The 15,983-nt window shown below is 47.0% G+C and overlaps 1 protein-coding gene across 1 annotated transcript in view; it reads left to right on the forward strand.

Moving 5' to 3' along the window:
• The first annotated feature begins 711 nt into the window (after positions 1 to 711).
• The window catches only part of RELA (RELA proto-oncogene, NF-kB subunit), a 34,097-nt gene continuing 18,825 nt past the window's right edge, over positions 712 to 15,983 (forward strand). Inside the window, exon 1 of the mRNA XM_035097831.2 lies at positions 712 to 1,081. Within this exon, the coding sequence (XP_034953722.2) occupies positions 1,033 to 1,081 (49 nt within the window). The 5' untranslated portion in view covers positions 712 to 1,032. The remainder of the gene's footprint in view (positions 1,082 to 15,983) is intronic.

Below are 15,983 nucleotides of genomic sequence, written 5' to 3' on the forward strand. Positions count from 1 at the left end.
CCTAGGATGGAGGTGAACACAGTATTAGATCACCAGAGTGCATCTCCCTGCTTCTCTCATAGCTTCAGCTAGCTTGAGTCCTAGAGCCATGCTCCCCAGTCTCTGGATGGCAGCGGCTCCAGCCAGCAGCCAAGAGGATTCTATCCTTTGTTCCTCGCCTCCTCCTCCTTATAACAATATATTTCCTTTTAATTCATTCCTGGTACGTATTACATAGTACGTATTATATTGCCTCTCCACCCCGCAACCCCTTCATAAGTCGTCTCCTTTTTTTTTTTCCTGAGAGGCGCATGAGAAGCGAGGGTGTTGGGACGCACAACGCTTCTTGTGCTTGCATACTTTTTAATTTCTTAAGATTTATATACCGTGCCCTTCCTCGTAAGTTCTCAGGGCGCTTCACAGAATAAAACATCGTCCTCCACAACACAATACTAATAACATTTTTATTATTGCTTTTAAAAATATATATATGTCCATGGGGTCACGAAGAGTCGTACACGACTAAACGACTAAACAACAACAAAAATAAAACCCAAAAGGAATCCAGGTTGGGCTCTCCTCGGAGGTTCCCTTTCCCTCCCGAGCCAGCTTAGGAACTTGAGCCCGATCCCTTAGGCCCGCGATTTGCATAAGAGGCGGGGGGGGGTGAGGATGAGCGCGAGAGGCGCGAGCGAGAAGCGGGGCGAGGCGGCGCCTTCCCGGCAGGCGGCGGAGTCACGTGGGGCGGGGTGGCGGTGGTTCCTCCGGCCCCGAGGCGTTGCTGCTGCTGCTGCCGCCGCTGCCGCCGAGGTTCCAGCTGAGCGGGCTGGGTGCGCCTGCGTGTCTCGCCTCCTCCGCCGCCGCCGCCTGCGAGCGCCCTTTCCTGCTGCTGCGCCGTAGTAGTGGGACTCGGGGGGCGGGGAGGGAGCCTGGGCCTGCCGCCTACCACCGACGGCTTCTAGGCTGGCTTCTTTCCTTCCTTCCTTCCCCGGAGGCGCCTCTTCTCCTGCTCCCGAGGGCCTGCGTGGCGGTGGTGTCCCCCACCCAACTGGCATGGGGGACTCTCTGCCCCAGGGGGGCTTCCAGGCTGCCAACATGGACGGTGAGTACCTTTGCCTTCTGCTTGCAACCTCCTCTCCCCAGTTGTGGGGGTGGGGTGGGGGCATCTTTGCCGTTCTGCCCCAGATGTGGGGCTTCCCCACACCCGCTTTAGTGGAGGGAGGAGGGGGTGTGCATTGTCTTCCTCTCCTCCCTCCACTTTGTTGTTGTTGTTGTTGTTCACGTCGCAACGCATTTGGCAACACAAACGCGTCCTTTGCCATTAACAAATGATACACAACTCTTCCTCGTTGTCGTTGTTATTCGCTTACATTTGAAATCGTTAGACTACATGGGCCATTAGCAAATGATACAGAACATTAACAAATACACACAGAAACACGGTTTGGTGAGTTGCATGCAGTTATGGGTCGGATCCAGTGCTTGCCCTACTCAGAGTAGGCCCAGTGCTTTCCCCCCGGGGGTACTCAAGTGTACGCAGTACCCACACATTTTTTTAAAGAAGAAAAACACTGAGTAGACCTCAGGTATCTGAACAAGCTTATAGAACAAACTGAGTTGGTCTCTAACTTGCTACTGGACAATTTAAAATATATATATATATATTTTGGCTGCGTCAGACCATCACGGCTACCTACCTGAATCTAGAACTGAGTAGACCTGTTGAAAATAATGGCAGTATTTCTTTTAAACAAACAAACAAACTACTTTCCCTCAGCTGTGAAGTTCCAAATTGAGTTACAGCAATGTAATCATGCAGGTAAAACAATTTTAGATGCAACTATTAAAGCAATCCTGAGCAAATGTAGCAGTGTACAGAGTACAACAAAAATGGGAGATGAGATGGGTCCCACAAAAGTCCCTTACCTGTCAAAGGCCAGGGTTAAAGGGGTGAGTTAGGAAGGAAGAGGGAAATGGTTGGTCCTCTGTTAACTAATACTGTAATAATTTTTATTAGTACCCTACCCATCTGATTGGGTTGCCCCAGCCACTCTGGGTCGCTTCCAACATATATAAAAACATAATAAAACTAGGAAGGTGTGAGGCGGGATGTCTTTGATTTGAAGGAGAGGAGGAGGAATGTTTATTGGTCTCTTAATAAACATTCCCTGTGTGATGTGCAATAAATGAAATGTGTTGCTAGCGTGTGAAGATCCAAGGATCCCCAGGCATGCCTTTCCAGATGGTGGAGGTGTCATATGCCACCCTGGCACCTGGGCATCTTCACTTGGTCGCAAGTGGCCAGTAGCCAGGTGCAAAATGAGCCTAGCGCCTGGCTGATTTCAAGAGGGAGTGGCATTTGGTTGGGGGTATTCCTCTTGCAGCAGGGACATTCTCTGAGTTGGGATGAGAGGATGGGCATCTGAGGAGGAGGTTGGGAGGGGGGGTGACACACCATGCACACTTTGTGTGTTTCTGATGAACAGCCTAGGCCAACCTGGTGCCCTCCAGATGTTTTGAACCAGCCAGATGTAGCTCAAAACATCTTGAGGGCACTTGAGGTTGGCCAAGCCTGCTTACAAGTTGGACCTGTGCCTGGTTCCTGGAAGAAATTGCTCCTATGTGCTCCACTAATGGCTCCTTGCTGTGTTGTTTCCTACTGCTGCTCTTTATCCTTTGTCTTCAATTGATATGGCTCACAATTTGGATTTTGCTGTTGGAGCCTGGGGGGGGGGGAAATAACTTGTAACAGAGGTTTGTCCCCAAACATGGCTGGTCCCGAATGCTTTTAGTTGGTTATCCTTTCTGGATTATACAGTGCTAGTTGATGTGCAGTGATATTTGACTTTCTGTAGTTTTGTAGTGATTACGGTTTATGTAGTATTACCAGCCTGCATGCATCTTAAGATCTTCTGTTAGATTTCTTCTCAAATTTACCCTTCTCAAATGTACCTCAAGCTTTCACGAAGGGGGGGGCAGCTAAACGTAGGGATCCTCTCCTCATGGGAGGCACATCTGGTGTCCACATTGCAAGCTTTTTAGGTTCCGGCTGAAGACCTTCCTACTTTTAGATTTTTGATGATCTTTGGAATGTTGCTCTCTTCTGTTTGTCTTTGTGGGGCGTCCTAGTGGCCATCATCAGCGTTCGAAACTCCCATTATTCTAAGCACAGTTTTGTGACGGGGAATTTCATTAATGCGAGCAGTTTCTGAGCTCTGGGCGCAGTATTGTGCCTAAAATTTCAGATTAAAACTACCACTGCTGGAAGGAAAGCAGAACCTTTTTCTGCCTCCCCACTTCCGGTCACTCTCTGAAGACTGGAGAAGGGACCCTCATAATAATATTAGGGGGGTGGGCAGGGGTATGGCTTTTTTTTGCAGTTAGGATGCGGACTAGACTATGTGAAAAATGAATATAAGATTTTAGCTGCAGGTCATTCATTTTCAACTTTGTATTCTTGTTATTAAAAAGCACACCTAGGTGCCATTTAGCTCCTAGCTTTCATATCTCAGTTTCTAACACTGGCCATCATATCTTGCTGTGCTGTGTGAGAATGTGGTCAGTGTACTCCTCTGGGTTGTATCCAGCTGAGTTCTACTCCAGGTAGACCCCTTGAAATGAAGAGACCTCAGTCAGTCATCTCATTCATTTAAATGGACCTACTCTTGGGTGCAACTAATACAATCCTAAACTATCAATGTGTTTAATGAATGGCAGTGATGCATGTGTGCCCTCTAACCAATTCTTATGTGCTAGAGTGGGAACAGATAAAGCTGCTCATCCTTGCCCAAATGATTCTTCCCTGTCATCATGATGCTGCCTTTTAACAAAGGTATGTATGTTCCCTCCACTAGAGCCCTGTGAGGTAGGCCAGGCTCAGCGATAGTGACTGGCTGAAGTTTGCCCACCTGAGTGTAGATTTCAACCTGAGATCCGCCCCCACCAAGCCCTAGTCTGCCACTCTAAAGCACACTGCGCTACTGGCTCTATACTGCAACAAATTCTGACAGTCATTTGCATGAAATTAAAAAGCTGTTCCTTTTCTTGGTCTTTTACCTCTTGCACCTGTGGCCCTCCAGGTGTTTGTTGGACTCTTAACTCCCATCGGCTCCTGCTAGCATGGCCATTGATCAGGGATGATCAATTGATCTATTTAAAATATAAATACACTGTTTATAATAAAAAAAATTGGGGAGGAGGTTGCCTTAACAATGGGAGATGCAGTCGAACACCTGGAGGGTGGTGGGTTCCCCAGACCCTGCCTTAGGCAGTGGGGAGAAACAATATTGTACACTTTCATAATTTCAAAAAGAAACATCAAATTACAAAAACTGCACCGTTTATTAAAACTGTTGTTTGTTTAGAGATGGGGACTCTCTGGACCTTTGGATGTTGTTGGACTCAGCTGACACGGGAGTTGCACATGGATTATGGGAGTTGTAGTTCACCAATATCTGGAGGGCCACAGGGTTCCCTGTCACTGCCTTAGTTGATGTTCCTGAATCACAGAGGTGATGGCTCTGCCTACTATGGTGAGAAAAATAAATGTGCTAGGGCTGCGAGAAGCTGTTGTTTGGTCCTGTTAGCTTTGTGTTGAGGCATTGATTGGTTATTATTCCATGTATATCATACTGTTCCTGATGAACCATAATAAGCCAGCAACCCTGTGAAAACTGGGTGACACAGCTGCTGCTTTAGGTAGCTTGTCTAGCACCACCATCTATCCCAGGGAGCGGGGAGCTGGATTTTGACCTGCAGGCCAAATTTTTATCTTGCATACCTTTCATGGGCCGAATCTGACATAACAATGACATCAAGCAGTGATCAATGACCCCCAGGACATTAACGCACCGCATGACACTTTTAAAGAGGCCTGCATGCTGCTTTAAGGCGCTGCTGATCAGCAGATTCGGAATCACTGCTTCGCCACTGATGGGTCCTGACTTCAAGCCTGCACTGTGCAGGGATTGGCTGCACAATTGAGTTTCCCACAGGGAGCTCAGTTGCCCAGCCAATTGAGATGCGTCTGTACCTACCTTCCATTTGATGATGCATTTGACATCTGGCGTGGGGCGCAGGTGGGTGGTGGTTTTGGGAAACTGTTATTGTGAGCCAAATGTGGCCCGTTGGCCAAAGGTTCCCCACCCTAATTTATCCAGGTGGTGGCTGCTGCTGGAGATCTTATGCATCTCTTCCTGGAGCTGCCAAGGGCTGAAGTCTGCATGCAACTCCTTGGGCCATGGGCTACTACATATCCTATGTTTCCTATCTGAAACTCTGCTCTCCAGCCCCACATGTGCAGGAGGCGGTGTTGTAGTCAACGCAGTGGTGAGGGCAGTTGCTAGCATTTAAACTAAGCAACAGGCTCTGGGCCTCTCCCGCAAAGCACTAAGCAATTGGGCACGGCGCTGTTTTTTTAGAATTCAAGCCAATGAGAAGGATTTGTTTTGGGGAAAAGCAAAACTCAGTCAGGACAGGAAGTGCTTCATCTCCTGGCCTCTCTATTTCTCTGAGTCGCAGGGCAAGATAACTGGGACCTGTTCCAAAATGGGCAGGCCTAGCTACAGCATAGCTCCAGAGGCCCAAATGCCTACACCCTTATTCCTGTGCCTCAAAAGAAAAGAATGGGCAGAATTTCTGGCTTAGTTTTCCTTGTGCGCCTTGACAAGGCTTTTGCCAGTGACCAGCCCTGACAAGCAGGGACACTACTGTGTCCCTCTATTTGTTGCTGGACCAAAGCTCCCACCATCCTCTGTTGTTGCCCATGCTGGCTGGGGCTAGTGTAGTGCAACATCTGTGGGCACCAGGCTCCTTATCCTCCCTCTAAGCCTGCCCATACCTTATTTACATTGTTTGTGTGGATAAAGTGGATGGGAGCTACGAAACAGGTTTGCCACTCTGAGCTCTTTGGGATGAAAATGCAGTAGTGCCTCCGGTTGCGGACGGGATCCGTTCCGGAGCTTCAGTTGGATCCCGAAGTTTCCGCAAGTGGAGGGACCGCTTCTGCACATGCGCGTGGCACGGTAGAGCGCTTCTGCGCATGCACATGCGGTGAAACACTTCTGGGTTTGCCGCTTTCAAAATCCGAAGTTTATGTTACCTGAGGGCAACGTAAGCCGAGGTGCTACTGTAATGAAATAGTTGGTGGTGAAGCGAAATAATGTTGGGCTGTTGATCAGAGCTCGTGGTTGTGGAGCTTGTACAGTTTGCATTTCTGTAACCAGCATGAAATCAGAGCTTGCTTGCTTCCATCTGGAATTAGGTGTCACTCAGTAGAAGCTCAGATATATAATCCAATTGCCAAATGGCGCCTAAAACTTAGGTTACGAAATGTCTAGGCACCATTCCCCCCCCCCCCCAAATTGATGGGTGTTGCTGTCCATTTCATTTCTGCACCACTTTATATTTTAAAGAGCAAGTCTCAGAGCTGTTTACAACACATTGAGACATCAAATAAAACAATGCAGAATAAAACAAATCCAAGCTTCAAGGGTAATATTTCAGATCCTTCTCTAAGGGAGATTTTGCTTTCCCCAGTCGCCATCCTGGCATCCAGAGTTCTCTACAGGCCATGACTGGACCTGTGCCAGATGCAAAACACGTCTGGCGCCTAGCTAATTTTGAACACGGTGTCATTGCAAAGGGGTATGGGCATATTCTGGAGTTCATTGGAAGCTCATGGGAACAGTTTCTTTGTAAGACCGTCTTGGCCAGGGAATTGGTTCAGATCTGTGGATCTTGCTTAGTGTGCAAGGGTAGTGGTGGGAGTGGGGCAGAGCCCCACATTCTCCAGCAGAACCTCTGTCTACCTTTGGGGATGGAATGCAGGGCTCTGGCAGAGCACACACTTTGCATGAAAAATGTCCCAAGTCTAGCCACCCACCGACATCAAGGTAGCAGGATTAAGTAAGACTGAAAAACTACGGCAGGCATCCCCAAACTGCGGCCCTCCAGATGTTTTGGCCTACAACTCCCATGATCCCTAGCTAACAGGACCAGTGGTCGGGGAAGATGGGAATTGTAGTCCAAAACATCTGGAGGGCCGAGGTTTGGGGATGCCTGCTCTAGGGAGCCACAGCCAATCTGTGTGGACGATACTGAAGCAAATGGATCAGTGTTCTGATACAGTATAAGGCAGCTTCCTGTGTTCCTATTTGGGAAGAGCTGCTGCTCAGTGGTAGAGCATGTGCTTTGCATACAGAAGGTCCTGAGTTCAATCTCCTGGAATCACTGGCACCATGCAGGGATTACCGGTATGTGGGGGGCGAGGGATTTGGAGAAGAAAGTTTTTGCAAAGCATAATTGCAGTGCAGAAGTGGCTTGAGAATGTAATCGGTAATTGGATTCTGACTGTCTTGGTGTAGAGAACCCTGCTAAGGGTGTGTGGCAGAAACCCGGTCTCTCTTCTTCTTTTTTACAAATAGCGATGTCCCAGATGTGGTTTTTTTTGGCTGTAACCTGCATTTGGTAGACGAATAAAATCTGACGATGATATCATAGAATTGTAGAGTTGAAAGGGACCATGAGGGTCATCTTTTGCAATGCATGAGTCTTTTGCCCAACGTGGGGCTTGAACCCACAACCCTGAGATTAAGAGTCTTGTGCTTTCTACCAACTGAGATATGGACAGTAATGGGGTGAGGGGGTGCACACAAGCCTTGTCATGCATAGGAAGAATAAGCTGAGGGGGCTGCACCATTGTGCCTCAAAACATGCTCCTTTCACATCTGCACATTTGATGTGCATTAGAAGGAGTTCTATGTAGTTGCATTGATGCATGTGTGGAGCTTCATGTGGGATGGGGCCCTGATTGGGCAATGCTCTCTCCTCACGTAGAGGAGCTCTGCACACTCAAAGCAAATTGGCACATACCCGTATATACTCGAGTATAAGCCGACCCGAATATAAGCCGAGGCACCTAATTTTACCTCAAAAAACTGGGAAAACTTATTTACTCGAGTATAAGCCGAGGGTGGGAAATGCAGCAGCTACTAGTAAATTTCAAAAATAAACATCGCCCTATGCCTTTCCCAGCTGTCGGTGGCAGGGGGGGGGGAGAAGCGGTGAGGAAGGATCCCCGCCGCCTCGCACAGAGCAGGCATAGGACGGGGTCCTGTGCCTTTCTCCGCTGCCATCCGCCTCACTCGAGTATAAGCCAAGGGCGGCTTTTTCAGCACATTTTTTTTGTGCTGAAAAAGTAGGCTTATACTCGAGTATATACAGTATATAGAGTGTGTGTGCATCAGGTCTGTATGTTAAAACTCAATAAAAAATGTTCTGGAGGGAAATACTGTATGTACATAATGTCTAATGAATGGAATTGAGGGGGAGGGATGGTGGAAGAGGGGCTAGCTCACAGAGCTCCCCACAACCCCCCCTCTGCACATTTTTTAAAGTCTCTCTTGCGAGTTCAGATTTGCATATGTGAGTTTAGCAAGGAAGTTGTTCCAGGCCATAAACCAGGATTCTTAGGTAATAGGAACAGGGAAGGTCCATCTGTGTCTGGAACTGGGAAGAGCCAATAGCCAGATTGGCAATACTGGTCTTCGTTGGGCAGGAGGGCCTATGTGGCACAGGGAAAGCCTAGACCAATAATAATAATAATAATAATAATAATAATATATTATTTATACCCAGCCCATCTCGCTGGGTTTCCCCAGCCACTCTGGGCGGCTTCCAACAGAAATATTAGAATACACTAATTTCTTTAAGATTAAAAGCTTCCCTAAACAGGGCTGCCTTCAGATGTTTTCTAAAAGTCTGGTAGTTGTTTTTCTCTTTGACATCTGGTGGGAGGGCGTTCCACAGGGCGGGTGCCACTACTGAGAAGGCCCTCTGCCTGCTTTCCTGTAGCTTTGCTTCTCGCAGTGAGGGAACCGCCGGAAGGCCCTTGGCACTGGACCTCAGTGTCCGGGCAGAATGATGGGGGTGGAGATGCTCCTTCAGGTATACTGGACCGAGGCCGTTTAGGGCTTTAAAGGTCAGCACAAACACTTTGAATTGTGCTTGGAAACGTACTGGTGGTGTGCCAGGAGAGGATGGTAAGATTCAAGGACAAACAAATAAACATTTAAGCATTTCAGTATAACATAGTTTTGGGTTTTCCAGTGTATTTCTTATCAACCAAAAAACCTTGATGTGCCTCAAGCCAGTTTCTACTCCAAAAAAAAGTTTGAGAACCACTTGCCTAGACTTTGCATGTAGGTTCAGTCTCCTGGCGCTTGGCTTTCAGGTAGCAGAGCTATTGAATTACAGGATGGAACCTGCTCCCACAAGTTGTGGCAATGGCCACCCAGCTGGATGACTTTGTACGAGAATTAGACAACATGAACTTGGAGGATAAAGGCTGTGATCTTTGCTGTTGGAGGCACTTGGCCTCTGAACACCAGTTGCTGGGAATGGCAGGTCGGGAGAGCACTGTTGCATTTGGGGCCTGCTTATGGGTTTCCCATTGTGGGCATCCGGTAGGCCCCTGTGAGAACAGGATGCTGGACTAGGTGGGCCCCCTTTGAACCTGATCCTGTAGACGTTGATATGTACCACCGCCAGTCCTGAGACCCTGAAGAAGCTCTTTCAGTTAAGGTAGAAAAATACAGTGGTACCTCGCAAGACGAATTTAATTCGTTCCGTGAGTCAATTCGTTTAGCGAAAAATTTGTCTTGTGAATCGCGGTTTCCCATAGGAATGCATTGAAATTTCTTTTTTTGCCCATAGGAACGCATTAATTAAATTTCAATGCATTCCTATGGGAAACCGCGATTCACAAGACAAGTTTTTCGCAAAATGAATTCGTCTTGCGAGTCACCATCAGATCACAAGAAGCATTCGTCTTGCGAAAAATTCATCTTGCAGGACATTCGTCTTGCGAGGTACCACTGTATTGTGTGCTAACTCCATTCTCCTGAAGTCCTTGCCTGCTCGCCATAGGTGAGTGAGCTGGCTGGCAGAAGGTGGGAGAACAGGCTGCTCCATCCGTCTTCTTTACCCAGTACACCTATTAACTTCATTACATTTGTATCCCACCTTTTCACCCAGATTGGGCTTCATGCCTGAGTGGGGATTAGAACTCTGGTCTCCCAGGTCCTAGTCCAACTGCGGCTCTCCAGATGTTTTGGCCTACAACTCCCATGATCCCTAGCTAATAGGACCAGTGGTTGGGGAAGATGGGAATTGTAGTCCAAAACATCTGGAGGGCCGGAGTTTGGGGGTGCCTGCCCTAGTCTGACATTCTAACCATTACACCAGGGCAGTGGGGATGCAGTGGGCTGTTTCAGGAAGGACAGAGCTCTCAATCTTTTTTTCCTATCTGCTCCCCAGCAGGCTAGTTTTGCATTTATTGCAAGGTAGCAGCTTTTTGGGGTAGACTGACTTGGGTCCGCTATCTCTCTCTCTCCTTTCTGATAAATGACACAATAACTCAGGCATCCCCAAACTGCGGCCTTCCAGATGTTTTGGCCTACAACTCCCATGATCCCTAGCTAACAGGACCAGTGGTCAGGGATGATAGCAATTGTAGTCCAAAACATCTGGAGGGCCGAAGTTTGGGGGTGTCTGCATAACTCCTTGCAGATCATAGAAAGTGGTAGTCAGTGGGAGACCCTCTGAGCATGTGCAGTGAATGCCCGACAGTAGGACTTCCAGATCAGAGTATGGATCATGAGGTAGATTTGAATCCTGGCGCCTTCTATTTCCTTACCTTAAAAAAAAGTTTAGTCACTCTTTCTCCATGTACACTCTTTTACACACACCTGCATGCACCTTTAAAAAAAAGAGAGAGAGAGAATAATGTAGAATTATGGCATTTCTACAATTCATTTGCATTCCATATCCCTTAGGCAAGAAATACCCTTGGTTCTTCTCCCTTCTTTTCCCTTTTCTCTCGTAAGATCGAGCCCTGTCCCCATTTCTTAAAGCTTGTGTTTTCTGTCAACGTTTGGGTATCTGGAAATGTGTCTCTCTCAAACTTCCTCTTTTTGGGGCCCGAAACAAAGAACATTGTGTGTCTGGTTTTGAAACTCAGTTTTCTTGGGGGGGGGGGCTGTCTCAGCTTCTGCATTGTGTGGTATGCCTGTGTTGTTGTTGTTGTTGTTGTTTGGTTTGTTTTCCTAAGGGGAAACTGTGTAAGGTCTCATTCAGCAGAAACCCCAACAGTATGTTTTATGGCACCTTAAAAAAGACTGAAGCAGATTTGCTGTGGCATCAGGTGGCGCAAGAGCCAGTGTGGTTAGGAGTGTCTGACCAGGTCTGGGGAGACTAGGTTCAGAAGCCATGGGTCTTACGCAGACGAGACCCATTGAGGTCAATAGACGTGTCTACCATAGGCTCATTGCATTGGGTCTATGCTGAGTAGAACTTAGCTGGATTCAACCCCATGTAGCCATAAAACTCTCCTACTGGGTGACTTAGTGTGTATGTGGAAGAACCTTTTTCACCCCAAGGGCCGCATTCCTTTCTGGATAACTTTCCTGGGGCCACACGCAGTGTTTGAAATTAGCTGGGCGCATTTTGCACCTGACTATTGGCCACTTGTGACCGAGTGGAGATGGCTAGGCGCCAGGCTGGTTGGTGCCTGACATCTCCACCCTCTGGAGGCACATGCTTAGGGATCCTTGCATCTTGACTGCTTTCACAGCACTAGCAAAACATCCTGTAGAGCTCTATCCATTATAGTTTAGTGGCACAATCAGATAAAATCAGGAACCAAAATGCTTTTTTCTGTGCAGCCTGAGCAGGAGCAGTGAGCTTGTCTTCACTTACCCCACCCCACTGCCCTGCTCGCAATTTTGAAGAATATTCTTATGTTATGAATGGTCCACGTCACCATTACGAAAAATAGGAATGAATGGATATGTGCAGTGTCCCTGGATCAAGTGACATTCAGTGAGTACAACCCATAGTGGTTCAGTGCTGGGAAGCTGTTTTTGGACTACAATTCCCACCATCCCTGACTACTGGTCTTGCTAGCTAGGGAAGATGGGAGTTGTAGTCCAACAAACCCTGGTCTGAAGGCACATGAGGCTGTACTACTTCGCTGAAGCTAAGGAGGTATGGATCTGGTCTGCACTTGGATGTTCAACTGCTTGGGAACCTCATTTGTGCTTCCCTCTGAGCTGCACGATGGGAGAAAGTTGCCTGGCATGCAATGATGGGTTACTGACTTTACACTCCTTGTCCTTATTTGAACTGGCGACGTATCAGCATGAGAACAAAGAAGAAATACCAGACCATTCACTTTTTCTTGAGACTTGCACAGCTCAGATTTGTATTTCCAATTTATATGGTCAGAAATAGACCTTAAGCCAGGCTCCCTCTTCCCTATTTAACTTTTCCATGGTTTTCTTTATGTTGCTTTGGTTGCATTATTTTTCGTAAAGCAACAAATGTGGGGAATTCAGTATGCCTCTGAGTAACACTGAGTGGGAAACGCAAGTGGGGAGAGTGGCTGTTGCCCCCGGTCCTCTTAGTGGGCTTCCCAGAGGCACTTGGTGGGCCTCTGAGCCTGGTCCAGCACTGCCCTCTTTTTATGATCGGAAACCAAGGAAATAGAACAAAATGTAACTGGAAGAAATGTATTTTGAATATTCAGGAACTATGCTCTACATCAGGGGTCACCAAACTTTTTTCAGCAGGAGGCCGGTCCACTGTCTCCCAGACCTTGTGGGGGGCCGGACTGTATTTTTTTTATAAAAAAAAAATGAACGAATTCCTATGCCCCACAAATAACCCAGAGATGCATTTTAAATAAAAGGACACATTCTACTCATGTAAAAACACCAGGCAGGCCCCACAAATAACCCAGGGATGCATTTAAAATAAAAGGACACATTCTACTCATGTAAAAACATGCTGATTCCTGGACCGTCCGCGGGCCGGATTTAGAAGGCAATTGGGCCGCATCCGGCCCCCGGGCCTTAGTCTGGGGACCCCTGCTCTACATGTTTCATTTGGATTCTTGATATAAACATCTACACCAGGCATCCCCAAACTTTGGCCCTCCAGATGTTTTGGACTACAGTTCCCATCATCCCTGACCACTGGTCCTGTTAGCTAGGGATCGTGAGAGTTGTAGGCCAAAACCTCTGGAGGGCCACAGTTTGGGGATGCCTGATCTACACCATATATCTTAAGCACGTGACTTCTCCCAAAGAATCCTGGGAATGGTAGTTTAGCCTCAAAACCAACACCCTTAACAGACTACAGTTCCCAGGAAGCCATGTGCTTTAAACGTAGGGTTTCAGGTGGGTTTTAGGTTGAGAGAAAGAAGAGAGACTTGACTTGCCCTCACCAATCCAGAGGCTCATGGCTGAGCAGGCCAACTGCACTTGGATTTTCTACGCTTAAAGCCCCAGTTGCCTTGCTTTGCAGTTCTGCACACTTGCGCGTCAATCAGTATAGCTGAGATTGTGTTTAAAAAGGGAGATAAATTAATGTTCTATGTCTAGGTTTTATCTAAACTTTGCACCCAGTAGAGCCAGTTTTTCCAGCTGGAACAAAACATTGCAAAGATGTGCATGAGAGCTTAGTTTAGCGCCCTTGATTTTTTACTACTTTGCTAGACACAGGCTGGTAGTTTTATCTGGTTGCCTTGCTGTTACCTGAGACATTGGCAGCCATTGCCCAGCCTCTCCCAAGTCTGCCTTTGAAGCCATAAGGACTAGAAACTTGTGTGCGCATGCATTTTCTCTCTCTTTAAATCCAGGAAGCTTAGTTCAGCACCCTTTTACCACCTTCAGAGCGTTTTTTTCCTGTGCTGCAGCGTAACCACAGCCTCTGGTAGGGCAGTCCAGCCTTTTGATCTTTTTCTTCTTGGCGTTACTTAACATTAGCAGTTTCAGCTTCCGTTTCACATAGGGAGGCCCACATTTGTATCCTGGCCTCTGGTTGTTGTGTGCGTGCAAGCGAGCCCGGAGTTCCATGACACACAGGCCTGCCTCCCACCTTTTCCTCTTTCTTTCCATTGCTCTTTGTTGGTGGCTGTGATGGACCAATGGGGAGGCAGTCTTTATTCCGAAAGAGAGAGAGAGAAAGCATGCTTGAAAGTCTTCCACTTATTAGGCCGGACCTCCTGACATGCCCTAAACAAAAAGGAGTGGGGAAACCCCTCTCTTCCCCAGCCTATGGCCCTCACTTGCCCTGATCTTTGCCCTCCTTCAGAACTTGTGTCTGTCTGGAATGTGTCCTTGAACTGTGGGGTGTCTTGCTTGCCTGGGTGGAGAGAAGTGCGGGGGCTAACCTCTCGGCTTTGGCGTGGCTGGAATGTAGCTGGAATTGTACCTTCCATATATATTTCTCTGCCCGCCACTGGGATGTGGCCCCTGGAAGGTTGCTTGCAAGGAAATTTGGCCCTTGGGCTGTAGAGGTTTTCCCTGCCCTAGGGGTTGGCAGGGTGGGGCTCTGGCAAGGGACCCCTCAGTTAAACCCAACTCCATAAATACTAAACATAAGGTGTTCCAGATTTACTTTGCCAAAGTACAGAAGGTACAGGCTTTAATCAAACCTTGTGCAATAAACACAAGAGCTCTTTTTTTTTCATCTTGAAGAGCAGGAGAAAAAAACTTTAAAGTGGTGGCTTTTTAGTGGGAGATTTTTAGTGAGAAATTTCAGAGGAACAGCTCGTAAACCGAACACAGCCAGAAGTTTCTTTTGGAAAAACAGGAAAGATTGGACGAAACTGATCCCTCATTCAGACATCTCAAAAAAAGTCGCTGCAACTTAACTCGTTCCATTTGTACCTGTTTGAGTAGAGCCCTGGGTTTCTGAGTATGTGCAGAGTTCCCTGCAGAAAGGAGGTTCCAGAAGGGGGGTGTAAGGCAGGAATGGGGGAGCCTGTGGCCTTCTGGATGTTGTTGTACTCCCAAGTCCCATCAGCCCCAGCTAGCATGGCCAGTGATTATAGGAATTGTAGTCTAGCAACAACTTCCACCCCCATTGTAAGTCCTTGCAGGGCCTCGAGTCACCTGGTTTGAATGGCTCCAACGGTGTCTCATACAAATTTGAGATCAGTAAAAGCCTGCCTCCTTCCTTGGAGAAAAGTGTGGTATCAACCAGTGAGAAAATCTGTGAAATTAAATGACGTAAGGAGCCAATCAGAAATTTCCTTAAAAGTAATCTAACCTAGAGGTTCCCTTCTAAAATGGTTCTGAACATATACGGTACTACAAAATAACAAGCCAGTTCAGACCAGTTGGCCTATCATTAAAAAAAAGAGAGAGAGGATTAAACTGGGGAAGTAGATTAGACATAAAAACCTAAGGTATCTGTTCTCTATCTTGGAAGCTTCGTGTGTAAGTTCCAGCTCCCAAACATGCTTTTGAGATCTTCAGCCAGTCCAGACTCGAGACCCACCTCTGACTGCCAACCAGACCATCATTCTTTCACATTTTCACTTTTGATTTTAACTTAATAGTGCCAGGCAGTGCCTTGCCACATATTACACACTGGGGTATTGGCATGCTAACAAGTGAAGCTGTATTCCAAGTATTGTTAGTCAAACTTCGGAACACTTTTAATAGTTGCATCCTCTTTTGATTTCTGGGGGGTTTCTCTTCAGTGAAGGCTATGGTAGATATTAAGCAAGAGGGCAAGTCATGCTCAGTTGTTGTTTTTTGAAATAAATTTTATTAAAAGATTTTCTCTGTTTTTACAAAAGTATGTGCCTTGTCTCTTTTTTCAGTTTGTAGAGTCTATTTTTTACATATCAGTTACATTCGATATGAGACATTAGTGTTGTATGCAGTATAAGGCTGGGGAAGGGGGTGTGTGAAACTCACATTCTTTTATGTTGTGTACATGTGGGGTTTTGTGTCAGCATCAAGTGGGTAGGTTCTCTTCCTATTCGCTTATTACGTTTCCTCGGTAAGTGAAGTCATGCTCACTTTTACAACAGTTGCGTTTTCTTAATCAGAAAGCCTTTCTGTCACTTTCTCGCTTTCCATAACTTTCACCACCTCCTTTCTCATTTCTTCTCTATTTAGCTACTTCTACTTTTTGTCCCGCGTCGCTAG

This window comes from Zootoca vivipara, chromosome 17 (genome assembly GCF_963506605.1).
Source record: "Zootoca vivipara chromosome 17, rZooViv1.1, whole genome shotgun sequence".
NCBI lineage: Eukaryota > Metazoa > Chordata > Lepidosauria > Squamata > Lacertidae > Zootoca > Zootoca vivipara.